This window comes from Amphiura filiformis, chromosome 1, assembly GCF_039555335.1.
Source record: "Amphiura filiformis chromosome 1, Afil_fr2py, whole genome shotgun sequence".
NCBI lineage: Eukaryota > Metazoa > Echinodermata > Ophiuroidea > Amphilepidida > Amphiuridae > Amphiura > Amphiura filiformis.
In genome coordinates, this window is record NC_092628.1 from 94669724 (window position 1) to 94697703 (window position 27980).

The following is a 27980-nucleotide window of genomic DNA, read 5'->3' on the forward strand; positions in this document are numbered from 1 at the left end:
TTTTTCTAACATATAAGGCATAATGTTATGATTGCCGGAGTCCCCCTTTAACCAAGAAAATATGTCTAAACAATCCATAAACTTTCAAACTTATGTATATTACAAGGCGCATGACTCGTGCTCACACAAGCAACCCCCCCACACACACACCCCTAACATGCAAACACATAAATACGTAAAATACCCCTTCCCCACACACAAACCCCCAAACACACATACACACAATAATTATGATAACTTACCTTTCCAATCAGGTAGACCAGATTGATATCAGGATCATAGCATATCGTCAATGGGGCATTGTTGTTATCTATTGTTTCCATTGCCAGGTTACTTAGTGAAGTCTGTAGGGAAGGGAACACAAAATATATTAGTTTCAAAAGTGAAATCGGGAGGGGGGTACTCCGTACAAATGACCATTTGGGAATGTGACTCAAACATGAGCCGCATTTTTTACCCTTGGTATTATCAATGACCACTTTTTCTAGATCAATTTTGGTATAAAAAATTTCTTTGAAAATTGGTATATGGATAGGTCCACTCACTTTAAAATTCTGAGGCACAGCCAGGCACACCCCTACCTAAATAAAATGTCGGTGTTTTATATAGCGCCTTTTCCGGATCTAAGAGGGATCAAAGCCCTGTAATTTCGCTGCTATGGTGGATCATCACATCAGATCGCATCAACTAGGCTGGTTGCAGCCGAACTTGGCGCAAACCTATCCGCACTTAGATTGTAACATTCACCAATTATCTATGCAACTCCCCAAATTCCATTGGGTGAAGGAAGTTTTTGATAGCCAAACAACTAATCACCGATTTTTTTGAAAGCAGGAGGAAACCGGAGATCCCGGAGAAAACCTGCGAGAGCGAGCATGGAATTGGGATAAACCAAGTGCACATGAGTCAGTAGGCCGTGCCGGGGCTTGAACCCGGGACCTCAGTGGTGCAAAGCGAGGGAACTACCGCTGCGCTAACTCGCCCTCACCTAAACCAAACTCGAGCATTCCCCTAGATGAAATACAAACTATCCTTGCCTCAAATTATCTCATTCTTTGTAAATAAAGTACTGTACTATGGTACACCTTATGGTAATTTTAATGCCAAATGATTTCAAAACAATGAACTTTTTCCCCCTTTTTTGGAAACAGCTGATTTTGACACACCACAATGACTGATGACATCATTGCACAGAATTGTCTATTAACATATGACATCATTCACCACACTCATTTGTTGCCAAGCAACACTTCGTTTACACTGTTGTCATCATTTAATCATGTCATACTTCATCTACCACAAGTTATGAGTCAAACCAACTCCTATTTAATGCCAGAGTTCAACATCTTCCATTCAACAGTAAGTACTCCTAAATTTGACCTCATATTATGGTGTATGAGTTTTAGTGGCCAATGCCATCAGAGGTCATACTATGAGTGTAGCCAATGTACACACATATTCTGGGGTCAAATAACTGTTCCCTGGCAAACAATAATGTTAGGAATCCCGGTGAGACAGATGACATTCTACAATCGCTACAGCTTGTCTTTGTCATTGCTAATAACTCATCTATTTACTAAGACTCATAAATATTTTTATATTTGTTTAAACTACATGTAGTATCAAATATACATAAGGTAGACATGTGATCTAACTTTGCCTGTGATCTAACTGTGTATGCATTAGGGAGATTCTGAAAGAAACAAAGTTTTAATTTTTGAATGGGCCATTCTCGCATTTTGTCTATTAAATTAAGTGCAAAATATCCCATGAAAAGGTTCTAAGTCCAATAAAACTCTCTAAACTTTATTCATAAGTTCTAAAATTTTGCATGTGCTATTTTTTCACTAAAATTAACAAAATAAGAGGATGTCCATTACATTTTTTTTTTTAAATCAATTTTTTTTATTTTCTCAGAATTATTCTAATTAATATTAAATGATAATAATTATGATCGCTACTTTTCAGCAGATGAATAACAAAATAAATCAAATTCTATACAGTTCAAGGATATATATATTTATTCCATACATGGTCAAAATGTGTCCATGTTGTTTGTGACCACAAAACATGCCCTTTGATTTTCATGTTAGTTACATAACATGATCCCTGAGTATTGTGACCTCATGCATCCAAATTTCAATACCAAATTTGGCAAGCTAGTCAAACTTAGTATCGGCCTAACCATTAATGACTAACTTGGCTATGACTTGAAGGACGGTACACATAACTTTTAAAACAACATGGTTATTCAAAGTTGTCACGATATACTATTAGAACTGAAAATAGGTTTAGGATTTTGGGTTACGTGTCTGGTCAGATTTGGTGGAAGGTTTAGGGAAATATCGGGCGAATTGGGTATTCTAGAGTTTTTCAAGTTACCAGGTATTGTATAACAAAACAACTACAGCAAAACAACAACAGCAAGAACAACAACAACAAAAACACAGGGATCTTATCAGTAATAGGTCAAGTACTTTGAAAGAAATACTACAATTAAGAGCTATTAATCAGTGTCACAATTTTTTTACAGAAAGTAAAACTCACAGCATCAAAGACACCATATTGTCTCTCACTCATCCTTGAGAAGCCTGTGGTAAAGAGTTTGTTGTTCTTCAAGAACTGAACACGTGAAACTTTGGCACCATCGTGTCCTGGTCCTTCCTGTTAAAACAAGATAATAAGAACATAAGAGACATAAGCTCAAATTCTTCCAGAATTATGGCATGTATTCTCATGGAGTGGGTCTGAATGGGGATATCACAAACCTCACAAAATGTAAACCTTTCACATTTATAACATACACATGTAAAATGCAATATATAATATGTGACAACTTTCTCATTCTAATCCAATTTGTTTATAAGAATCAAATCTGTTTCACACAAAGCTGTAACAACAAAAATTAAACAACTGTATACATGATTAATATATTGAAATACAAATATTCCATACAAGTTCCATACATTTTCCAACTACAGTGTATACATGGAGTAGATCCAAGCAGGATTGTCGACCACTAATGGAAACAAGTACTTATCATTTCTAGGGCCTGGCAATCTGAAACAAGTATCATATTTGGGGCCTGGCAAAAAAACCCACAATTTTTAGGTAGAAAAACGCACATTGATTCTTCAAAATCTGAGAAAATGTGCCATTTCCCACTAATAAAACGTAATGTAAAAAATTGTAATATATTTTTTTCAATATTCCACTTGGAATCCGAAAGTGAGATTTGCGGCATAAAAAGCGCAATTGCTGTTGTTTTTCTTTATTCCTATTATTTTTTTTTTTTCCTATATTCCTAACAGCAAAATAGAACTACTGCGAAACTAATTATAGCAACTGACCTTCTTGACTTCTCCTGTTCTAGGATCAATGATACGTATTTTCTTGTCCTTGCATGTGGTTGCAATGAGTGATCCATTGTAGTTCCATGTTGCGTAGAAAATCAGTTCCGGATGGCAAGTAATCTCCGTCACAACTACACCTTCTTCTGCATTCCAAATCAGGATACATGGATCAGCACCTACAAAACATAAATCAATACATGTACATCAGTGTTCACTCTCTCTGGAAATTGGATGCGCCAAATGAAACATTTTCTTGACAAATTGGCCCAATTTTGACTCGATAATTCCCCAAATTGACTAATTGTAATACAGCATTGCAAATTTGTGTGCGCCAAAAATAATTTTCACTGGGCCAAAATTGAGACATACGGCCTCTGAGTAAACACTGATGTACATTTTGTATAATTAGGTTCAATGATGCCCAGAAGATCACTTTGGTGTGAGAGGTAATCACCATCACAATTGTACACTCTCCTGCATAGACTGCTACAGTCTGTCCACATAGACGTACAAAGTAAATAGACCTCGGAAACTAGAGGTACATGTATGAGAATAATTATTTCAGTGTAATGCGTGTGTAAATGCTTCTTTGGCGTGCCAACAGCTGTTCCATTTGTTCTTGTGGAGTGCACCTCGCTCTTTACGCGTCACATTTTTTTAACATGCAGTGCGTGTGACGCAAAGCATCGACCCCCCCGATGCCACAGATTTGGTTTGTACTTCTATGTGGACAGATTGTATATGCATGGGTCTGCACCTATAATAAATTTCATAGAAATTCAAAATACACTATAATACGATTCCACGATGCCCAGAAGATCATATCAGGAGGTAGTAATTCGTGTCATTGCTGTGCCTTCATCTGCATTTCAAATCAGGATAGTTGGGTCAGCAGTACCTGACATGTATACAATTTTCATAGTAAATCATTATACGTTAATTAGATTGGGAAATAAAAAAAAGCATCCAAGGGCTATTCCAGTTGAAATCCGTACATTCCTTATTGAAGACATGACCTTCATCTTCCACACAGGGAATGTGAATTTCAATACAATACGAGTGCAATCAGATATAGCCAATTCTGATATCTGATTGCACTCATATTGTAAGGTGCCACAAGGCCTCTTTACGGGCACTTGACTGCCTCTACTAGAAACAAATGTCTATTTTACAAGGGAAATTGCCAAAATGTGCATGTAATAATTCATGTAATATGGGCACATATTTGTCTTGTGAAACACAGAAAATGGGCATATAAGGTTGCCATACCAAAATTGCTAAAATGCACCCCAAAACTATGGCACATGCACGTAACAATTTATAGCATCAAACAGGTAGACAATCTGCAAAATAGAGGTTATCCACTTTACTCATGCGTAACTTTTAACAAAAGGCGCTGGTTCCCGTAGTATTCCTCATTCAAACTAATTCAATTCACGACCTCGGAGTTACCTGCATGACTTTGGCGGGCTATTTTGAAATAGTCAAGGTTGCACATGCAGGTACTTCTTTTGAAAGTCCTAAACAAGGTATAGGAGTCGTTGGTAGGATATGCAGCTTATAGAACACGGATGACCTCTATTGTAAATCCTGACAGCTATAGCGCATCTAGGTAAACAACATGTTTGGGACGTAATCAGTAAAATCAAAGATTGTTGGAAAACAGCTTTAGTAAGTCCATGTATTCAAAATGTCTTCACAAAGACAAAATATTCAATCCTCCAAAAGATTGCTACAAATTGATTGTACAGAAATCAAAATTCATCCAATTCAAACATGGACAGTCTCTTATGCTAGTATCAATGCAATACAACACCCCTTTGATCATGTGTGTATCACACATGGATGCTACCTTTTTAAGAAAGCCAAATGGACCATAGCTGTATCTCAACATGTTTTACTACCACACAGCTTATATGATTTGCCACATAAAATATCCAATTATAATTATAACAATGGATGACTCAATTGTGAATCAACTGAAAGGCTCACCCCTTCACTTTACCCATGGAAATGTAGGTTTTGGTATGAAGCTCATATTTTTCTCATAATCCAAGTGACTTTTTAGGCCTCAAAATATATATTATTATTTATACATTATAAATAAAAACATTAATTAGTTTGGTATGCACCACCTTGGAAATCGTGTACTCTTCTGTGCCTGGGCCATTATGATACACAAGTTTGCCAGTACATTACATGTAGAATCCAATCTGATAGAAAAATTCAACTCCAAACTAGGCCTGGCATTTTCGGGTAATTTTGTCAGCACCATAACATTTTTGGAATGCTCTAATAAAAGCAAAGAACAAAGCAAACAGTTTGTTTGCTGCTAACTTTAATGACTCACTGAATACACCCAGGGTTGGCACCTTACAGGAAAACTGGGCTAATTTGGGCTGCTTGCTGCTACTCCGAAAAAAATCAATAGGTTAAAAAATTGGGCTGCTGCTGCGATGCTGTTACTCTGAAAAAAGTCACAAGGTTAAAAATTGGGTTACTTTGGGCTGCTTGATGCTGCTCCGAAAAAAGTCACTAGGTTAAAAATTGGGTTACATAACTCTAACTTTTAGGGGTTGCTGTACAATAATATCCTTTACAATGTAATTTTGCCAACTTCCACTTGCACAGATTTTTGAGTCATCCAAGCACTGACTTGCCCTTTTCAGGTGTTTTATTGACGGATCTTGACATACAAGGACAGGAAGTGTACAGGATATCATCTTGCCAATTTGCTGCATTGGGTGATTTCAGACAGTGCTAAGTTTACATTGCATTTTCCTGTGATTAGAAATTAGGCTACTTGAGCACCTTCCGCCGCAGCGATTTGTACATTTGCATACCTGCCAACATTGTAAAAATAAAAATCTGTACAGGGTGCGCGCGATCCGGGGCGCGCGAGCACACGCTCACCCGTAACGGCACATGCTTGCCAACCTTTGGAACTAAGGTTGGTGTCTAATTAGAGTGAAGCGAGAAGCAAAACAAAACTTTGGAAAAAAGAAGTTATAGACCCTAAATTACTTGTTATTCAAGGTTGAAAAAAAATTAATTTTTTTTTTTGAATTAAATTTTTAAAAAAATTTCAAAGTTTTCGGCAACTTTAGAGAACCACTGGACCTATTCTGAAGTGCTAAGATCATTCACAGGTAATTTGAAAAAAAAAATTACGAAAAAGTTAGTTTGTTATCCTTAATATGTAAACCATTAACTAGTGTTTACCTCTTCATGTATCACATATTATAGATGCATTGGTTTTCCATGCATTTATAATATGTGCTACATGAAGAGGTAAATATTAGTCCCAAACAGAAATGTTTGGTAGACTCATAACCGGTGCGATCTTACCTTTCCGATGTTGATTAAGATACTTCTTGCATCGATCCCGAGATGCGGAAAAACCAATAGTCATTTTGTCCCACATAAATGAATAAATAACAAAAACCCCGATCCCCGGTGGACTCACCCAAAAGGTGACGTCACACCATATGATCGTCCCTTATCCGACTTGGGATCCCCTACTCGGACCAAACTTGTAGGGGTGGCGGGGTCGGGATAATCAACATCGGAAGGTAAGATCGCACCGGTTATGAGTCTACCACAAACATTTCTGTTTGGGACTAGACTCAGTACACGGTCGATCTTACCGTTCCGATGTTGATTAAGATACTTCTTGCATCAACATCTGAAAGATCGATCTAGCAAGTAACCGACGGATGGAGGTACAAGATTGGTCAGCATCTGATCAGGGATCGGGAGCGGGTAATCGATGGTTTTCGCGAGGTCAGAAAATCTTTTCCCCCCAACGGTAGGGAAAACAAAAAAGACCACGCGATCACAGACATAAACCTCCTTACTTAATAAGTTTGGTGGTAAAGAATAGCGACACTGGTTCTTACCATGCTGAGTATTCTGTATAGTCTGAAAACCTGGTACCCGTACACTACCGTATTATGATCGCCGAACAATGTCCCGGTAAACCTCCGCCCGTCTCTGATTACTAACGTAAACGGAAGTATCGTAGAGAAGGGCGAAGGTGGCTTCGGGACACCGCCTGCTAGATCTCCTCAAGGGACAACCCGAGCGGTATACCCAAGATGATGAGATAGCTCGTCGAGTGGGTCGTGGGACGCGAAACCTTCGCGATCCCCGGACCCCACCAACACCTGGACCAGCCATTGCGACAGCGGCTGGACGAAAACTCTGTAAGGGTGATGAATGCGGTCGTGAGTCCCTCGCAAGGCTTGTGTTCGGAAGAAATAGTGCTGCAGCGCCTTATCGGACACCCCAGCCTATCTTTGGCTTCAGCCGAACCTTGCCCAACCCTGGGGATTGGAGAGGGACGAATGTCGGTATGCACCGCGCCCGTTCGTAGTCACGAGAACAGAGCGCCCGAAACAGTGTCGCTCCAGTGTTTGTGAACACGGAAGCTAACCTCGAGACCGTGTGCAACTCAGCACCGCCGTCCGAAGCCAACGCCAAACCGGAAAGCCATCTTGAGAGTTACGTATTTAAGCGTCGCTTTTGACGGAAGGTCAAAAGGGTGACCCTTAAAGTAATCTAAGACTGTGTTGGGATCCCTTAGGAGGATCACTTGCCTTTTTGGTAGACACTCGTTGAACATACCGTCGAGGCGTAGACTAATAAGGTAACCATCGGCTATGATAGTCGACCGTCTCGAAACCTCGGTGAATGGAGAGGACAGCTGACTTATAGCTGGCCCCAGTGGCCCGCTGAAGTCTTGCTTGGAACTTTTCTGTCAGAAACTCCGAACTAGCAGCACAGAGGCTCTAGCGGGAGAGCTATTTGTCTCATTGCACCAAGCGTAGTATGGAGCCAGACTCTGGCTATACGTGCGGAGGGTAGACTTCCGTCTAGCCCGGCGATGAGAAAAACAGCTTCTGATGAAAAGTATCCCTCGCTCATTGCGCTTCCTGGTAAGGGCCATGCAGCTAACTGCAGGTGCTCTAGTGATAGACTGGTACCTCCGCTCCGGGCATCCGGAGTAGATCTGGTACCTCGGGGAGTGCCAGCGGCCTTGCCGCTAGCAGAATGACAATGCAGTCTTCCCACCCGATCTTGGCCACCACCCTCATGAGTAGTGAGATCGGAGGGACTGCATAAGCTGTCATCCCTCCCCAGTCTATGGGCAGAGCGTCCACGGTGAATGTTTGGGGGTCCGCGACCCTTGAGCAGTACACCGGCAGTGGATGATTGCGATGAGATGCGAACAGATCTTTCGAGGGGTGGTACATCCCCTTGAAGATCGTCTGAGCGACCTGCGAACAAGGGACCATTCTGCTGGTCCCGACACCCTTCCTCGTGACAGATTGTGCGCGAGGATGCTGGTGACGCCAGCGATGTGTATCGCTCTCATCGTAATCTGCCTGAACTTGCACCACCCTATCAGGTGTCGTGCATGCAGGCTCAATCGTGGTGGCCGGAGTCCCCTTGTCTGTTGGGGTAGGCTACCACGGTTGTGTTATCCGTCAGGACAACGGTATGTGATTCCACGATCACCTCCTCGTGGCGAGGGAGGTTGATGTGAAACTCTGTCTCTATGGCCCCATAGGCCCGAGACGGAGTCTCCGTGGATGTGGACCCCCAGCCCCGTTTTGGCGCTATGGTCGTCACTACGTGACATACCGGGGTGCAGGAAACCTGACACCCTGGGTCAAATTGGGCTGATGGGTCCACCACCAGAGTTCCTCTCGCGCGATCTCCGACAAGCGGAACCGCGAGGGATATTGGTGATTTACTGGGCCTGCAAGCAGGCTAGAAGGTGTAGTTGGGTAAGCCCTAACGTAGAAACGGCAGTACAGTACGAGGTCTACCATACTGGCCATTAGGCCTACCACCTTCATCCATGCCACAGCGGGTTTTGCCCGAGACTCGGCCAAGAGTCAGGCACACCGCACCATGTGCGTCACCCGCTCGGGTGAGAGCACCGCGAACCCCTCCGTGAGGGTGATCTGGGCCCCTACAAATAGTGGTGTCTGCGTCGGGACCACGCTGGACTTTTTTGAGCTGATCAAAAAATCGAGGGTCCCGCACCCTACGGACTATCAACCCCATGAGACCCGTAGTCTTCAGTGGAGTGCGTCCGTATATGAGCCAAGCGTCTAGGTAGCAACTGATGTTGACACCCCTGTGCTTCAGGTACGCTGCCACCACTCTGACCAAGAGTGTTAAACACCCTGGGAGAGATGGACAGGCCGGATGGCCGGTATCAAAACTGGTAATTTTGATCCTGTACCTAGAAGCGCAGATGCCTCCGATCTTGAGAGGCGATTGGCATATGCAGATAGGCGTCCGAGAGATCTAGCGATGCTGTTCCCATGCCCCTGATGGGGCAGGCTAGCACCGAGGCGAGAGTCCCCATTCTGAACCTCTTGGGCCTGAAGAACGTGTTCAACAGCCTGCGGTTCCGGATGGGGCTCCCGTCGCAGGTCTTCCTTGGAGCCAATGGCTCCAAGATCACCCGTAGAACGGGGGTAGACCGGGACAATCGCCCGCTTCGTGAGAAGCTGTGTGATCCCTGTCAGTAGTGCCCGGCGCTGGGGGCCGTCTGGCGGCACTACTGTGGACCTCTGAAATGTGCAGACGAATGTGGGGAGACTGGGTTGCCAGTCTGTATCCCCACTCACCACTGACCATACCCAGGCGCTCAAAGAGATGGTTTCCCACCTCTGGGTGAAAGCCATAAGCGGTCGTCCACTGGGAGATCCCCCTGTGGAAAAACCGCTGAGCCCCCCAGGAATGCTCTGTCTAGCTTCCCTTGGAAGAGCGCTTGCTCTTCTTCGGGGCTTGCCAGCTGTTCCTGCGCTACCCTTGCGCCTCCCAGAAATGGGTGCTGCAGAGGTAGTGGGCTCGGGTACTGTTGGTGGTGCACGGCCTGCTGAAGTCGGAGCTCCTACCCATGGTAAGGGCAGTTTCCGACTTCTTCAGAGTGCTCCGTTGGTAGCTTCTTTGCACGGTCCTCCACCGTGGCGCAGAAGCATCCAAAGAGAAAAGGACCCTGCCTTTCCATCGCGTTGAGCGATTGGAGTGGCAGGCCCCACCCCCGCGCTGAGTGGACACCCTATGGGCTAGGCCCATGGAGCTCTCGTTGAGGCTAGCTGTTAGCACCGCTAATAGGCTCACCTCGCGGAAGAGCTCAGATGTTGTCTGAGCGTGATACGCTTGACGACATCTGGGTCCCTCTCGGATCCCCTCGGGCCTCCCGCGTTCCACGCAGAGGAAGCGTGCAAGCACGCGGCGTCATAGCTCTACTGAGCTCGACAGCCCCACGATATCTACCCGTGAGGTTTGCGGGAATGAGAGTGCAGGCGTCCCCTGTGAGGAAGCAGCAGCTGAGCATCCTACTGAAAGGATCCCCTGGTCCTCCTCCATGGACTCCCCCTTAGGGGGTGTCCGGAGGAAGATCAGTGCTGCTGCTCCCCTCGCGGGGCAGCGGGGGAAGGAGATTGTAGTGATGTCACTACCGGACTCAGCTTCCGACTCCTTTCCTCGCCCACAGTATCCGTATCATGCTCCGATGATGACGGTAACCGAGGACGGGCATCTGAAAGCGGGTAAGAAGGCATAACCACTGTGTGGCTCGCCGACTACCTGCCAGCAGAAGAGGGAGTACTCCCGCAAGACCCTGAGGTATCCGCCATGGCACCACTGGGTCCGCATGCTCTCGCATCCGTCGTCCTAGCGCTAGCAGCATCGGGCCTACCCTGATCAAGATCTGGGTTAGCCCCATGCCGGCTGGCCTGGTCAACAGCTGATGTTGGTACTGCGTGGCCATCGCTAGGCGACACTTGCCACGGTGCTAGGCCGTGGAAGAAACACCCTGCGGCGGGTACCACGGGCATACCCAGCCGGCAGCTGACCCTGAAAGGATCCGCCACCAGGGTAACCCCATGGTACTGCAGTACCAGCACCGCCTCCCCTTGTTGCCACAGAGACTGTGGCGACTAAAGCGGTGCTGCGGTACCGGTGCGGTATCAGCGTGGGTACCCGTGAGGGTTCCCAACTGTGGACCGCTGTACCCTCGCCACACTGGGTTCCCTGTTTGGGGGATCAAGCTGTGTGCCGGCGTGGTACCGGTGCGGTACTAGCATGGGTACCCGTGAGGGTTCCCGGCTGTGTACCGCTGTATGCGTGGTTCCAGCGTAGGGGCCCGCGAGGGCTCCCGGCTGTGTACCACTGTACCCATGCCTCACTGCGTTCCCCGCAAGGGGAGCAAGCCGTGTGTATGGGTACCCCGCTATACCGCTGTCCCCTGGCTAGAGGGAGCTTGCCTAGTACCACGGGTAGCTGAGCGTGATACCCCGATCAATCACCTCGCCACCTGAATAGGCAGCGCCAATCAATGGAGCTATGCCCTGTTGATTTGACAGTGATCGATCAAGAGAGGGTAATTGACCCATTGACGATAATGGATCACCCACCCCCGCTGGCTCTCGAGGACATAAGTGGGTTGTTGATCAGCTAGGCTGTTCAAGCTACTTACTGTACCCTCTAGAGCTTCGCCCAAGGTCGCTGTGTGTGGCGGACCACTCACGGCAGCTATGGGCGGGTGCATAGCGGCTACCACTGAAGTCAAGCCGTAGCTCGTCCCTCGTAGCTGCCACCGAATGCACCTGGGTCGCTGTCCCGTGAGAGACTGCGAGCCCAACCCCTGAATAATCGCCAGCCAGTCCCTGTGGACAGCCAGCAGCTATTCTAGGGCCCAGGGTATCACTCGGCGGTCCCGCCATGGAACGCTGCCGTGTGACAATCCCAGTTGGTTCTGCTAAGACTACACCCACAGCGTTAGCCGCGGTATTGTCTCTGCTGAACCCATGCATGCTAGGGTTCAACCCAGGCAAGCCCGGGGTACCCTTGCATGCTGCCTGTCGCTGGCTACTACTGTGGCTGTTTGAGCCCGTAGATATGCCTGCAACAGACGGGTGTCCTCCTGCTAAAAACCCGTGAGGATTTTCGCTAGAGGACTGGTATCCTCCTGCTACAAAACCCGCTTAGGGTTTTCGCTGGTGGTTACCGCTCTGCTGCCTGCTACTTTGCTCCGACGTATAGTCAGTGCTTTCGCTGGCTGCTGAGCCTTTGGACGCTTAGCAGTCCCGAAGGAACCGCCTGCTTGTCCGGGACCGAGCCCCCTTAAGCAGACCTGCCATGACCCATAGGGGCTGTCACAGCAGAATCTACCGTGTCGACTGGTATCCTCCTGCTGCAAAACCCGCTAGGGTTTCGCTGGTGGTTACCGCTCTGCTGCCTGCTACTTTGCTCCGACGTATAGTCAGTGCTTTCGCTGGCTGCTGAGCCTTTGGACGCTTAGCAGTCCCGAAGGAACCGCCTGCTTGTCCGGGGACCGAGCCCCCTTAAGCAGACCTGCCATGACCCATAGGGGCTGTCACAGCAGAATCCACCGTGTCGACCTTACCAGTGCCCTTGGTAGATTTCTTCTTCGTCTTATGGCGATGGCGGAGCCTATCCCAATCGCAAGCTGGAACTCGGAGAGTCCTAAGCAAAAGAAAGACATCTAGAAGATCGTGAGCACTCCTGTGGGTGAAACAGAGCGGGTGTGGGTCCCGCTCCGTCACCAGGGAAGGGCACGCCCGACAGGGCCGAGGCGAAGCGAGGAGAAAGGGAGGGGCACTACCCCCCCAACACGCGACTCAAGCCCAGAAAGCAAACCTGAGCACGGAGGCTGGTCGCTAACGTTAGTGGTAAAGTAAGGACTGGCTAACTTTATTACTAAAATGTCAGACGGGTCCCTACCAATCCCCACCGTATGAATATCTAATTAACTCGTCTTTATTGGACGATAATGAAGACATAACAATAGAGTAATCACCCTAACATAGCAACAATAACCTACCGTACATGAAATACAATGTGTATGTACAAACATCTATTGTAACTTACAGGCTGCAATGGTTGTTTTACGTGGGAAACAAAATGAATGGCGCCAACGAGCGGCCATTTTGAATTGCTCGTGTGTCCCGTATACAAACGGAGGCACGATATGTAGCTAAGTTTTGGATCGTTTTTTGTCACTTTTTCGCCAGAAAATGCCGTCAAAACTATCCTCAGCCGAACAATACCGGTTTGGTTTTACCTAAGGTGTGAAACTACAACCAGATATCTCGCCTTTTGGTCGAGAATTGATACACAGTGCTATGAACAATCGATAGGCACGCCTGTGTCAGTCGGAGACCAAGGAGGATAATGGACGATCATATGGTGTGACGTCACCTTTTGGGTGAGTCCACCGGGGGATCGGGGGGTTTTTGTTATTTATTCATTTATGTGGGACAAAATGACTATTGGTTTTTCCGCATCTCGGGATCGATGCAAGAAGTATCTTAATCAACATCGAAACGGTAAGATCGACCGTGTACTGAGTCTGGTTAATGGTTTGCATATTAAAAATAACAAACTGTAATTTGTTTGTAATTTTTTCCAATTTAAAAAAAAATTAACTGTGAATGATCCTTATGATCCTAGCACTTCAGAATAGGTTCAGTGGTTCTCCAAAGTCGCCAAAAACTTCGAAAAAAAAATCTTAAAAAAAAATTTGCATTTTCAAAAATCGGATTTTTCCGATTTTTGTGACCTTTGACCTCAAAAATCGGAACGAAATCCGATTAAATCGGAACGGTTGGCAGGCATGCATTTGGCAGGGTTGAAAAACCTACGATTTTGGTAGCCCTGGCCTAAATGGACAACTTCTGAAGATTTTCCCCATAACTTCTTCCCATTTCCTGTCTTATTGGAACAAATGGTTAAGAACAAAATTGAGTAACTATTCAACATTGGCTCCTGCAACTTCTGGTAGTTTTGGTTCTGGCTGATCACTCTGCAATCGCCTATTACGCAAAGGGACATATTCACAGTAAGGCAACTAGTCGTAATGAGAGTCCCTAATAAGAGCTCTATGTTAATGTCTTTGAGGTGACCTTTAAACATTGAAGTGAGGGCGCTTCTTTGGTGCAGTCTGTGATGTGCCCTGAGTAATTTAATTTAATTTAATTATTTAACTTTGTTTACAAGCTGAAAGTATGTCATGAGATGGGAAAACCCCTTGTACGTGCAAGATAATGATGTGGAAAGTCGTTTTGGAATTCCCCAAATTATTGTAAACAAAGTCAGAGCTATGTTTGGAACTTGAAAGCCCCAGTTCATTATTGCACCATCAGGAAAACCCCCAGGAAGTGATGTAATGTGAATGTGTATAATTAATCTTGGGAAATCCCAAGATTGCAGCAATGTTGTGAAAATGTGATTGAAGTAATGGTTTATTAATAGATGATGGGTTTTTGCATGAGTACTGATGTAAAAAGCTGGAGGCTTTTGTTGGGACTTTACAGAATGTCATGGGAGATTGAAAACTCCACATGTGTGTGATGGTCTTCATGCTTCAAAAAAGAAGTACATTTTAACCAGTTTATATAGCCAATAATTGAGCTAATTTTAATACAGCAACGAAGAAGACAGCGAGCACACAAAAGTGCTCTTCCTCATCAAAGGATTAAAAGTTCTTCTGTCAAATTGCGGGAGTTTGCTGGGTTTGTGAAGGCCACGCATCTGTCAAAAAACAGCGGAGCTGTGTTAAAGAAACCTGTTCCCTGGGAAAAGAGTGATTGATGAAAGAAACACCATTTTTGGAGAAAGCAGCGCAAGGAGATATATTTGTGGAGAAAGCAGCACAAGGAGATATATTTGTGGAGATAGCAGCGCAAAGGAGATTGGAGGAAGCATCATCATTTTCGTATGAGGATTTTATACATGAAGGATTTATAAATGCAAGTGTACTATGGACTTCGCTGATTTTCGGGACAAGTGAATAAGGATATATTACATCAGTCGTCCAGAACATTGCAAGAACTCTAGAATCACCAACAAGAAGACCGCTGGTTAAGTACAAAATAGATAAAAAATGATTGTGTGATTTTAGTGTATATTGTTGTTATATGTACCAAGCATACTTTGTTTTCAATTAAAGACTTAGATTGTGTTAGCTTAATCAAACAGTGTATTTGTGTTGTGCATTCGTGTGAGTTCGGGTAAAAGGTGATTTTGGCCTTGAGTCAAGTACGACTCGTAACAAGTCTGATAAAAGATTTCATTCTGGAGTTGTTCTTGGAAGAAGGTAATATCTGTATTTGTCTTTCTTGGTGGTGGATTTGATGAGGGTGAAAGAAGACTTGTTTCTCCATGTCCGTCTGGATGAGGGGCTTTGCTTTAAATGATCCAAGTTTCCTCTGTCAACTGATGAGAGTCTGGTAACCGCCCCTCTTTCTTCCAAAGACTGCCACTTCTAGCTGTTTCACTCATTGCAGAAACACTGGACTCCTGCTTGTAATTTTTTATTGTAAACCTTGCTGCCCTCTGCTGGACTGCTTCTAACCTCTCCTTCTGATCTTGATGGTAAGAATCCCATAGAGGTAGTTATTGTGACATCAATGCCGCTATCTTGTGGGTACAGAGTGCCTTGTTGCTAAGATCACTTTTGGAGGTGTGTCACGCGCTGCGACTTCCGCGTAATCGGGGGCGTAATGTCTAACACACAGAACGGCAGCCGCAGTACCCACAAGATGGCCAATCCCGCGGAAAAGGCTGACGACCTCTATAGTGAGTTTGGGCCAGACAAGGGATTTGTAGGCAATTTCTTTGATGTTTGGTTTGCAGCATGCCCAATGTTAGACTATTTTCTTTGGAAGTGATGTTACCGTCACCGATGTGGAGGCTCCAGCTAACATGTAACTTTGAAGTGATTTCAATACCCAAGTACATGTAGGTATAATGATCAACTGTCTCAAGTTCAGAGTCTTGAATGTTTTAAGAGTGTCTGATGCAATTTTTTTTGTTGGCGATGCTCATGACAAAACATTTCTGAATCCATCTTTGTCCCCCATTCAATAAAATTACGGTCCATAGATGCCATATTCCTTCATTTTCCACATTAACTATGTTTAGAAGAAACATAATTCTCCGTAGACATTAGATGATTTGGATTGTAAAACGATTGAAAAAGATCGCTCATGTTAACAATCTGGCAATGGCCACCATCAACATCACACCCACACAACTTTCTGTGAACATACGTGTAACGGTGACTGCCACAGTGTTCGTGTGTCATATAGTCTCAATACACTTTTAATGCACGCAACAGCAATTTAGTCCTTTCTGTATCAGTATTTGGATGCTTCTGGCAATTTGCCATGATTTTTAACATAAAAATATAGTTGCGTTAGTCGACTTTTGGTTTTCAACAGTCGTAGTCGTGACTACCAGTAATTGGCGGTCGCCCAAGCCTAGTTTTGATGGTATCTGCTTGTCGATAGCACCACCAACAGTAAAAAATGTCCATAGTTGTTCAACTGAACATGACATCAATTAGCTTGGAGTGAGTGACAGACTTGTTAAGTTTCGCTGCTCATGAAGATCTTACGACGTTGGGTTTTGTTTCTGTGAGGCACTATGTTAACATTCACAACAACAAAGTCATGGTCGCGTTTTAACCTGTGCATCATGGACCAGCTCTAGTTAACTGTCGCAAAGAAACCAATGGTTAAGAGAAGATACGGGCAACTTTTTGGTTATATTACACACAGTTTTTGGCAGCCCTGGAATTAAGTCTAAAAAATTGTGGCAACTCTAAACAGAGATCCAACTACCAACACTAAAAAGTATGTTGCTTATGCGGTCGGATGCCATTTCACCTGCCCCGCACGCTTGATGGTACTGTAGGTCCACTATAGGATCAATAAGTGGTTCTTCTTGAATGCCTTCATCTGGTATCATCCATATCTTGATAGACTGATCTTCAGAGGCACTTGCAATGATGTTGTCATTGAAGGCATTCCAGTCGCGGTCCAGGACAACATTTTTGTGACCGCAAACTTGGGCATGGTTCAGGTCAACTCTTCCAGTCTGTAATATATAATATTAGACAAGCTATAGCAGTGACGAAATCAAAGCATGCTAATATACTAAGCCTGGCATTCTCGGATAATTTTGTACTTGGGTACCGATGCATTTTGCAGGGGGGGGAATCATTCATGGTTCATGTTTTTAATTTGCAAAGTGATAATTTGTGTTCATGTCATGCTCTATTAATGATTTCAAAATGGCTACAATTTCAATTCCGAAAATCCCCCAGAGAATGCCAAGCTTGGTTAATACTATTTCTAATAACAAAATATACATTTACTTAAAATTCCTCAAATCTGGTTGGTTTTTAAGCCTAGAGACACTGGATAGGCAAATAAAAACTTCAGAACTTCCATTGCTTTGAGTGAGTGAGTGAGTGAGTGAGTGGGTGGGTGGAAGGGCGGGCGGGCGAGTGAGCGATGGAGTGAGTGAGTGATGGAGTGAGTGGGTCTGACTGTTTTCATATGATATGGGCTATTGTATTTTTACTTGTCAAGTTGTATTATATATATAAGTACGTCCATATCAAAACGATGCACTTTTCGCTGCTACATGAGTCTCATTTCACATAATAGCTAGGAATAAATACCAGACTCATCTCCGAAGTGGAGGTCACTTCAAATCATCCCCAAGTTACATGGTTAAGGAATGTTCTCGATCAGTCCCAGAACAAAATATTCATTTACTGACAGTGACATGATCGTGTTCTGGGTCTGAACTGTTTGCATTCAAAATCTTGATGGCAAACTGGACAATAGAAGCACATGGTTCTACTTGACAGCTTTTTAAATCCTATTCATGTTGTGTGATTCACTCTATTTATTGTGGCCCATCCTTCTGATACTAGAGTGTTTGGACAACCAGAACAGTTTTGCAGATAAGGATGTCAAAATTGACATCCTAGCCGAATAGGAAAGTAACAGCGTTAAGTACGGCACTGCTTTCCACACAGCCAATACTGCATACTGGGATTGGTTGTGTGTAGCCAGACATATAGTTCTCAACCCATGCTCCACTGATTCTGACGCGTTTTGACGTGTTACATCTCTTATCCATCGTCGCTTATCAGTGGCCTGGATTGAGGATAGACTTTTCGGCGATCTTTTCCTTTAGACCACCCTCACTATACATGTACTATGTAGGGACTAAATTATTACTTTTTACATCAAGGTTTACTTTTGCATAAAAAGGTTAAGGGGGTACTACACCCCTGCCCAATTTTGTGCCTATTTTTGCATTTTTCTCCAAAATTATAGCACATTGGTGACAAGTAAAATATGTATATTAATATTATAGGGGCAAGGACTGCAACTACTGTAGGCCCTACTAGAAATTCAGCAACTCAAAGCAAGTAGTTATTGATTTATTGATCAAATATTGGTTTTCCCTCATTTTTGACTGTAACTCCACAACTGTTGTCTGTGCTGAAACAAAATTTCCAGTGTAGTAGTTGTAGTCCTAGTCCTTGCCCCTAAACATATCTTACTTATCTTGTACCCAATGCGCTATATTTTTTGAGAAAAATGCAAAAATGGGCACAAAATTGGGCAGGGGTGTAGTACCCCTTAAATAGTTGCCGAACAATTTGAAGTAAAGGTTTAATGTATTGGAAGTAGGACAGGGCTTCGATAAATGAGGGAATTTATGGGGTAAAAAACAAGGTTAAACAACTTTATGAAAATAAGTGCTAGGAAATTTTTTGTCTCAAAAAACAATCTAAAAATTATCTGAAAAGCAAAAAACAGCATAAAATCAGCATTCTTCCGTCACATAAAAAGATGATCAGCCAAACATGGATTGGAAAGAGGGTACTGTCATCAAAAACCATCCTGCTTCCAAAGAAACAGCTGAACTTTTGCTAGAGACCATAACAGAATTTGGGCTGGAGCAACATGTCAAGGAACCAACTAGGAAGAAAAGTATTCTGGATCTGGTGTTTACAAACAATGCAAGTCTGATAAAGGAGACTACTGTGGTACCAGGGATTAGCGACCACGATATTGTTCTCGCCGATTTCGACCTGAGGGCTAAGTGGAAAAAAGACAACCCAGGCGCAGATATTATGTCCGTCGTACAGCTGACACAGAGTCCATCAGTAAAGAATTTCTGACCTTCAAAGACGAGTACTTCAGCCTAGGTAATGCCTCTGTGCAAGATAAATGGGATGCACTGGAAAACAAGATCAAAGTGGTTATGGAAAGACATATCCCGAAAAAGACTGCAGCTAAACAGAATAGTTTGCCATGGTTCAATAGAACCCACCACAGACTCCGGCGTAAGAAACAACGAGCTTTCAATAAAGCTAAAGAGACCCAGAAGACAGAGGACTGGAACAAGTTTGTTGTAAGTCAGAAAGAGCTTAAGAAAGCCCTGGAAGTTTCCGAACGGGAGTTTGTGTCAAACAATCTCACTACTGCCATGAAAGAAAATGTTAAACAATTCTGGTCATATATAAAGAGACTTGGTAACAATGAAACAGGGTTTCAGACCTGAAAGTCGATAATAAAATTATCAGCGATGGAGAGGGAAAGCTGAAGCATTAAACAACCAATTTTCGAGTGTGTTCACATCGGAGGACGACACAGATATTCCAACACTGTGCGGGGAAAACATCCCTGATGTACCCGAGCTTGTCATCTTTGAAAAGGGCGTGCTTAAACAACTGCAAGACCTTTTACCAAACAAAGCGCCAGGCCCGATGAAATACCACCGTGGTTTCTTAAGATGTTTGCAGCAGAACTAGCACCCATTCTCACAGACCTATTCCAAACTTCTGTAAACCAGGGAGTATTACCAAGGCAGTGGAGAGAAGCGAATATCTGCGGTGTATTTAAGAAAGGGACAAAGCTGCTCCTGAAAACTACCGTCCTGTCTCCCTAACCAGTGTTGTTTGTAAAATAATGGAACACATCATCCATTCCCATGTTATGAAGCATTTGGAAAAATTCAACATACTTGTGGATTCACAACATGGTTTTAGAAGCAAACGATCTACTGAAACTCAGCTGATATTGACAGTGGATGACATTGCCAGAACCTTGGAGAAAGGTGAGACTATCCACATGGCTATCTTAGGTTGCTCCAGGGCGTTTGACAGGGTGCGGCACGAACGACTGCGGGGCAAACTAAATCATTATGGCATAAGAGGAAATTTGCTGGACTGGATGAAGAATTTTCTTACCATACGCACCCAGAGAGTAGCATGCGAGGAAATTTGTCAACTCCGAAACCAGTCCTGTCAGGGGTACCGCGAGGGGACAGTTTTGGGTCCCGCTGCTCTTTCTTCTGTTCATAAATGATCTCCCAGATAATATACAAAATAATGTCCGTCTCTTCGCTGACGACTGTTTGGTGTACTCAAATATCTCCTCAGAGGAAGACATGGATTCCTTGCAAGATGACCTTAAACAGCTTGAGAAATGGCAGTCAACATGGAAGATGAGTTTCAATCCCACCAAGTGTTCCATTATGGAGATATCGCATAAAAAGCAACCTCCACACAGAGACTACATCTTCTGTGGCCAAAAACTCCAGGTTTCTAACTCTCATCCATACTTAGGAGTACAGCTTGATGACAAGCTAAATTGGGCTGAACAAGTAGACAACACAGTGAAAAAGGCAAATCGTACTATGGGCATGATTAGAAGAAATCTGTGGTTCTGCCCAAAGGAGGTAAAGACAACTGCTTACATCACCTTAGTTCGACCCAAACTTGAATATGCAAGCTGTGCATGGGATCCCTACAAAGCGGGACAAATCAAGAAAATAGAAGGGGTTCAGAGAAAAGCAGCTCGCTTCTGCATGAGGAACTACAAGAGGGAAGCAAGCGTCACCAAGATGATAGCGAGCTTGGTTGGGAAACACTCGAGCAGCGGAGGGAAAGTGCTCGACTAAATATGTTACACAAAATTCAAGACAACTTGGTTGGTATAAACAAGGAGACGTATACTAAGCCTTCGCAAATAACTGCCACTAGGACTAGGAAGCAGAAAGCAGAAGTGCCGTTTGCAAGAAAAGATGTTTTTAAATATTCATTTTTTCCAAGAACATTGAAGAAATGGAACTCCATGGGAGAAGACACGGTAAACTTAAAGCAGAATGATGACACTGTAAATTTAAAGCAAAATGATGACACAGTAAACTTCCAGCAAAATGGGGACACTGTAGACACAATAGACTTCAAGCAGAATGATGATACTGACGCAGACTTAAAACAAAACGATGGCACACCTGCAATTTAAATGCGCGCAACCCACACAAGTTAGCGACTTGCGGAAAACCGCCCTGCTGACTAAACATTCAGAAGGTTCAGAAGGATCAGATGAGTGAAAAGTGGCAAAGAATTTGTGAAATAAGGGAATTTTTTAAAGAAAAATACATCTCGTTTTTTGAGAAATTTACCAGCTTGAATAAATGCAGAATTGCATCACGCAGTCAAATGCGCTTGTCAAACGCGCTTGAAAATGCTTGATACTTGATATCATCGTCAAAACGAGTGTACATCAAAAGCTCATGCTACGCAAAGTGTTGGGAGTTAGCATCACCGGATTTGCATTCAGCTCTTTTACATCAAAAATTGCGATAAAAACATGGATTTTGGAACAAAATAAAGCTTGTTCAAAGAAATAAAATATGTTTGCATTGGCTTGCTAAAACCATGTTTAACCTTGATGCGAAAGTTTAATTTAATAAATTCGTAATTTTAACCTTATTCATTGTATTATATTCTGTCGGTCGGACATCCGGGCATGAACCGGCTGACAATCATGACAATAGCACTGCCACTGGAGTGAAAACAACATTCGCATTCACTGAATTCTGGAGCATATCACAAGCTATCACACTATTGTGCCAGGTTCGGCTCTCTGCAAATAAAAATATGCGATAAGTTGTTTTCACTCCAATGCATGAATGGATGTGACGTGGCCCCGACCGAGAGGTGGTCTAAAACTAAAGAAAAGATCGCCGACTTTTCAATCAACATCAGTACATTCGCATCGCCTTCTGCATCTGCATGCTTTTTTGACAATTAAATTATGTCTCCCTTACCTCCTCATGTTTAAGAACCATGAAAGATCCGCCACCAGACGCTTCTGTAACAACTGCAACAAATTTAGGATTCACAGCACAAAAATTTCCATCCCAATTGTTTCTGCTCACTCTGATGTTGGTGAAACATTGATCCGTCTTGAATGGAGCCCCATAAATATGTCTGTATTTACTGGATCTCACAAAAGCCATCGTAACTTAAGATTTTCTAATGGCAACTACACACAAAGAAGCGACAAATTAATGCTTAGGAATCTTATTGTATTTATCAGAAACAATTAAAAACGCTTTATTTCCCGTTAGAAATGGGCGTGCTCAATCACGGAAATGGGTACTCTCGATGGGTAAAGTTTCTATTCATACAACCATTAAATTGAAAATATTTCCTTGTTGTGAATTGATTAGATTTTAAAAGCCCATATATTTAAATGTTGTACATTTGAATTGAAGCTATTTACGTAGAAAAAGCAATGAAAACGATTTAAGTCATTTTTCATAGGAATACTAAATGCAAATTTGAGATTTGTCGATTACAATATAAAAACACCGAAACCGGAAGGCAAATTTTGATGGCATGTCCGTGTTACTGAAGGCTGACATTCTGGTAGATCTAGAATAAGGGCGCACAACACCATACATACGGTATGATAGGTATGATATAACAACAATCCTACTATAATTCACCACAATCTGTGTGTGTGTCTGTCTGTCTGTCTGTTTGTCTGTCCGCCTCTTTTCTCGGAGACCGGGGGTCGCGCGTTCCTCAAACTTGGTGGGTGGGTGCAGCTTGGTATGAGGAAGAACGAGTTTATATTGGTTAGTGGGTCAAGGTCACCCAAGGTCATCCAGGGGTCAAATTAGTAAAAACTGTTTTTCTCGGAGACTGGGGGTCGCACGTTCCTCAAACTTGACGGGTGGGTGCGTCTTGACCCGGGACAGAACAAGTTTGTATTGGTTAGTAGGTCAAGGTCACCAGAGGTCATCTAGGGGTCAAATGAGTAAACACTGTCATATGGGCATGAAACTTGGTGGGTAGGTGCATCTTGACCTAGGACAGAACAAGTTTGTATTGATTAGTGGGTCAAGGTCACTCAGGGGTCATCTGAGGTCAAATTAGTAAAAACTGTTTTCCACCTATTTTCTCGGAGACTAGGGTTCGCACGTTCCTCAAACTTGGTGGATGGGTGCATCTGGACCTCAGACAGAACAAGTTTGTTTCAGTTAGTGGGCCAAGATCCCCGAGGTCATCCAGGGGTCATCTGAGGTCAAATTAGTAAAACTATCGTATGGGCATGAAACTTGGTGGGGACAGTCAACTTTTAGAGTCAAATTTTTGGACGGTCATTTTGGGGTCATCTGGGGTCACCCAGGGGTCATCTGAGGTCAAATTAGTAAAAAATGTTGTATGCGCATGAAACTTGGTGGGTACAGTCAACTTTTAGAATCAAATTTTTGGATGGTCATTTTGGGGTCATCTAAAGTCAAACTCATTTCGAGGTCACAAGGGGTCATCTGAGGTCAAATTATTAAAAACTGTCCTATGGGCATAACACTTGGTGAGTACAGTCACCATCAGCCAGGTAATCGCGACAGCCGAGAACCGCCAAATACGGGTAACCGCCTAGTAGCTACAATTTGCATTTGGGATTGTGCAACATGTCATATGGTTTGCAACCTGGGAAGTTTCAAACATTTTGCACTGTGCAACTTCAACTCCCGGCTTCAACTATATTATATAGCGAGCAGGAAATTTTGCGAATTGCACATTGAATGTTTCTCAGTCATACTCATAGTGTTTCCTGGCCTGCAGGCCTGAAATTGCATTTAAACGCTGGAATACAGGTTTAAGGGAAGGGGTATGAACGTTTGGACAGTATTTATTGTGGGACATTAGAGCACATCAGACATATCGAATTGCATTCTGAATACGAAGAATGTCCTTCTGATATCAAATAATTTTGATTTTTTGAAATTCGCAATGTAATATACATTTTATGGCAAATCATTAAAAATTGATATTTTTGACAGTACTTGAAGTAAACTTTATAAATCTGATGATTTATACTTAAGGTGTATGTAGGTGGGATGAAAAGCCGACGGTCAATTGAAAATTTTGACCTTTCATATTGAAGAGATGGATTTTTTTCCCAAAAAGACCCAATTTTTTTTTGGTCTTTTGGGGGAAAAATCCATATCTTCAATATAAAAGGTCAAAATTTTCAATTGATCGTCGGCTTTTCCTCCCAGCTACATACACTTTAAGAATATATCATTAGATTTATAAAATTTATTTCGAGGACTGTTATATACGGTATCAAAAATTTGAAAAATATCAAATTTTAATAATTTGTCATAAAATTTGTATTATATCGTGAATTTCAAAAAATGAAAATTATTTGATATCAGAAAGAAGCTGAAAGACATGCTTCGTATTCAGAATGCAATTCGATACGTCTGAAGTGCTCTCATGTCCCACAAAAAATACTGCCGAAACGCCATAAACGCTCATTCTAGATCCCTTAAGCATTCATTATAGCAGTTTTACATAATTTAGATTGACATCCGCAAACTGATGAAATTCATTCATTCATTCATTCATATTTTATTCATCAAAGACCGCACAATTGAAGACCGCACAATTGAACAGATGATCATTCATTTACGTCCATCCACCTGTCGCTAGTTAGCATTCAAGTTGTAGCCAAACTTTTGCTTCAAGTTCATGTGCAGCGAAATAGCCTATATTTTGCTTGAAATTATGTGTCAGACGATTTAACCTATATACCTGAAGTTATTGGGAGAGACGATCTGACGCGTGCGTAATCAAAATTGTTCAGATATCCCCAAAACATAAATTGACTCTACGCATAGGCCTATACCTCTCGTTCTTTAGCCAGCCTGGATTAACCTTTTTTGGGGGGGCGTGGGCAGTAGCGTAGCCAGCGGGGGGGCAGGGGGCAGTGCTGGACACGGCTAAAATGGGGACGGAGAAGCGGAAAAAAGGGACGAAAAGAAGGGGAGGAGCTGAGAGAAAAGAAGGGGAAGGAGAGGAGAAAGAGAAGAGAAAGGGGAGGAGAGGGAGAAAGAGAAGGAAAGGGAAGGAGAGCAAGGGAAAGAAAAATGGAAAGGGAGGAAGGGAGGGAAAAAGAAAAGGAAAGGGAGGAACAGGGCCATCGCCATGGGGGTGATGTGCAATTGCGACCCCCCCTCCGACGACCAGTAGCGTAGCCGGCAGGGGGGGGGGGGGGCAGACTGCCCCCGGACACCTATAACGGACGGAGAAGCGGATAAAAGGGACGAGAAGAAGGGGAGGAGAGAGAAAAAGAAGGCGAAGGAGAGGGAGAAAGAGAAGAGAAAGGGGGAGGAGAGGGAGAAAGAGAAGGGAAAGGGGAAGGAGAGGGGAAAGAAAAAGGGAAAGGGGAGGGAAAAAGAAAAGGAAAAGGGAGGAACATCGCCATCGCCGTGGGGGTGAGGTGCAACTGCGACCCCCCCCCTCCAACGACCCCTAAAAAAAGCGGGAAAAGAGAGAGAAAGGAAGAGAGAAAGGGTAGAGAAGGGGAAGAGAGAGTGAGAGAGGGGGAAAATGGAGGGAGGGGAGAGGTGGAAGAGGGGTGAGAGTATATGAGATGTGTCTCTCACATCACATGATGGAGAGGGGATAAAAACTACAATAATTTCGTAATTGGGCCGGTATATTGGAGCTTATTGGGCCTACAATGATGTTGACCAGGTGCGTTGAGGTGATGTGGACAAATGATTTTGCAAGATCGACAAAATGCATATGTGCGCATCCCATCACCCCTCCACACCGCGCCCTTCATCAGCACCAATGGAGATTATAGCTATGGGGCAAAGTGGCAAGTCAGTCCCTCTCTTACTCAGTTGACAGAAATGGTGTGACAAAATTTACAATTTTCATCATCATTTTGGTCTATTTTAGACCCAAATCAACCCCATTTTGACCCATTTAGTATAAAATTGCCAAATTGGTGCGCGCTACGCGCGCATTATCTCGGTAAAGTAGGCCCAATTCTGTGAGAAGATCTGCGAGACGTCCCCTTGGAAAGTTGTAAAAGGTCTAGCCTATGCGTCTTGGTACGATTTTAGGACATAGTTGTCCTCAATTTGGATAATTTTAGCATTGAAATTGCAATTTTATCGTGCTCTTCGCGGGTATTTGTCCCGGTAATATTCTTTTAGTAGGGAATGAGTGGGACAATTTGGACATTTTGCCCCCTAGCTCGGTGACTCCGGTACATCCCCCCTTGAATTTTAGCATTGAAATAGCAAATTTTCGTGCGCTACGCGCGCACTTGATCAAATTTAGATTTCCTGCGCTTTTCCCGGTAAAGAAATTCTCGGGATAGCTTGGCAAATACTTGGGTGTTTACCAGCAAAATCTATTTCTCGACACCACCCCCCTGAGAAAATGGTCTAGCGACGACCCCTAAAAAAGCGGGAAAAGAGAGAGAAAGGAAGAGAGAAAGGGTAGAGAAGGGGAAGAGAGAGAGGGGGAAAATGGAGGGAGGCAGGCGCGCAGCCAGCATTGTCAGTCCGGGGTGGCAAACGTCAGTATCGTCCCTATTTCTCTCCCTCCTTCCCCATTTTCTTCTTCTCTCTCCCTCTCCTCGCCAGGGCCGTCGCTAGACCATTTTCTCAGGGGGGGGGGGGGGTGGCGGGGTGGTGTCGAGAAATAGATTTTGCTGGTAAACACCCAAGTATTTGCCAAGCTGTCCCGATAATTTCTTTTCCGAGAAAAGCGCAGGCCCTGTCTTCAGTCAATACCCAAGCTGGTTATATATGCAGTTTTGGACATACAATTCGTAGAATATGCCAGTAATCGTAATTATTGTGTGAACTCTGTACATTTGAACGAAATGGCCCAAAACCTCGGTGACATAATTGATCGTTAGCAACATATACATTTTTATTATGACATATCAAGTGGTTTGTGCATAGAAATTTTGAAGGCCCGATTAGACCCAAACAATAGTAGGCCTATACCGTATATGTTTCAAACTTGTCGAAGATTTTGAAATCCAATACGGAATGCTGTTCTTTTCCCTTGGTATATATTATTGTTACTTGAAGATTCCATTTCGACTTGTTCGTAATTGTATACAAAGAGTGAAAAAAAAACACTGGGGAAAAAAGAAAGAAAAAGATAATAAAGAAATTCATCTTAATTGAATTTCCCAACACAATAGGACGAAAAAAAAAGAATACCGCAGCACTTTCGGACAGTTTTGGTTTTGGTGGCAGAGCACCCCATTCTGCCGTGACCAGGATTCGAACCTGGGTTATTACGGCCACAACGTAATGTCCTAACCTCTAGACGATCACGGCACGCTACCCGAGCTGCGTGACTACAGACGGGGACAAATTTGTAGTTATTCTTCACGTTGCACAATATTGCATAAATACAGGGTGTATCAAAATTAAGTACACAGTTTGAAAAATGCCGCTAGATTAAAAAGTATGAGGTCTGTGGTCAAAATTCTCTAGTTGATAACTTAATCAACATCTTGTCCTCCTATAGCTGAAAAATCACTAGCGTGTGACCGATAATAAGGATTTGGTGGCTACTTTTGTGAACCGATTACAAAAAGCAGTTGCGCGAAGTCAATTAAAATCAAAACAACATACAAA

General features: G+C 43.5%; 2 protein-coding genes and 1 non-coding gene across 6 annotated transcripts in view; 1 reads left to right on the forward strand and 2 right to left on the reverse strand.

Annotated features, from left to right (window-relative positions):
- Positions 1-22684, reverse strand: part of LOC140158430 (coronin-1B-like) — a 45731-nt gene extending 23047 nt beyond the window's left edge. For 2 of the 4 annotated variants that reach the window (XR_011859782.1, XM_072181527.1), the window contains exons 1-5: positions 22332-22684; positions 17027-17282; positions 3351-3529; positions 2548-2664; positions 243-344 (exon numbers count right to left, since the gene is read on the reverse strand). Coding sequence is in view for 3 of the 4 variants with exons in the window: in XM_072181527.1 (XP_072037628.1) it covers positions 243-344; positions 2548-2664; positions 3351-3529; positions 17027-17282; positions 22332-22523 (846 nt within the window). In the remaining variant the exon portion in view is untranslated. The remainder of the gene's footprint in view (positions 1-242; positions 345-2547; positions 2665-3350; positions 3530-17026; positions 17283-22331) is intronic. The other 2 variants (XM_072181534.1, XM_072181542.1) reach the window with 2 other exon arrangements.
- LOC140168701 (uncharacterized) lies at positions 19476-21600 on the forward strand. The gene is given in 3 exon segments (XM_072192115.1): positions 19476-19618; positions 20516-21123; positions 21126-21600. Coding segments are annotated over 3 exon segments (1149 nt in total). The 3' UTR covers positions 21524-21600.
- Positions 22685-27605: 4921 nt separating the features above from the next.
- Positions 27606-27677, reverse strand: Trnah-gug (transfer RNA histidin (anticodon GUG)). Its single transcript has one exon. It is a non-coding gene; the product is annotated as a tRNA-His (tRNA).
- Between the last annotated feature and the right edge of the window lie 303 nt (positions 27678-27980).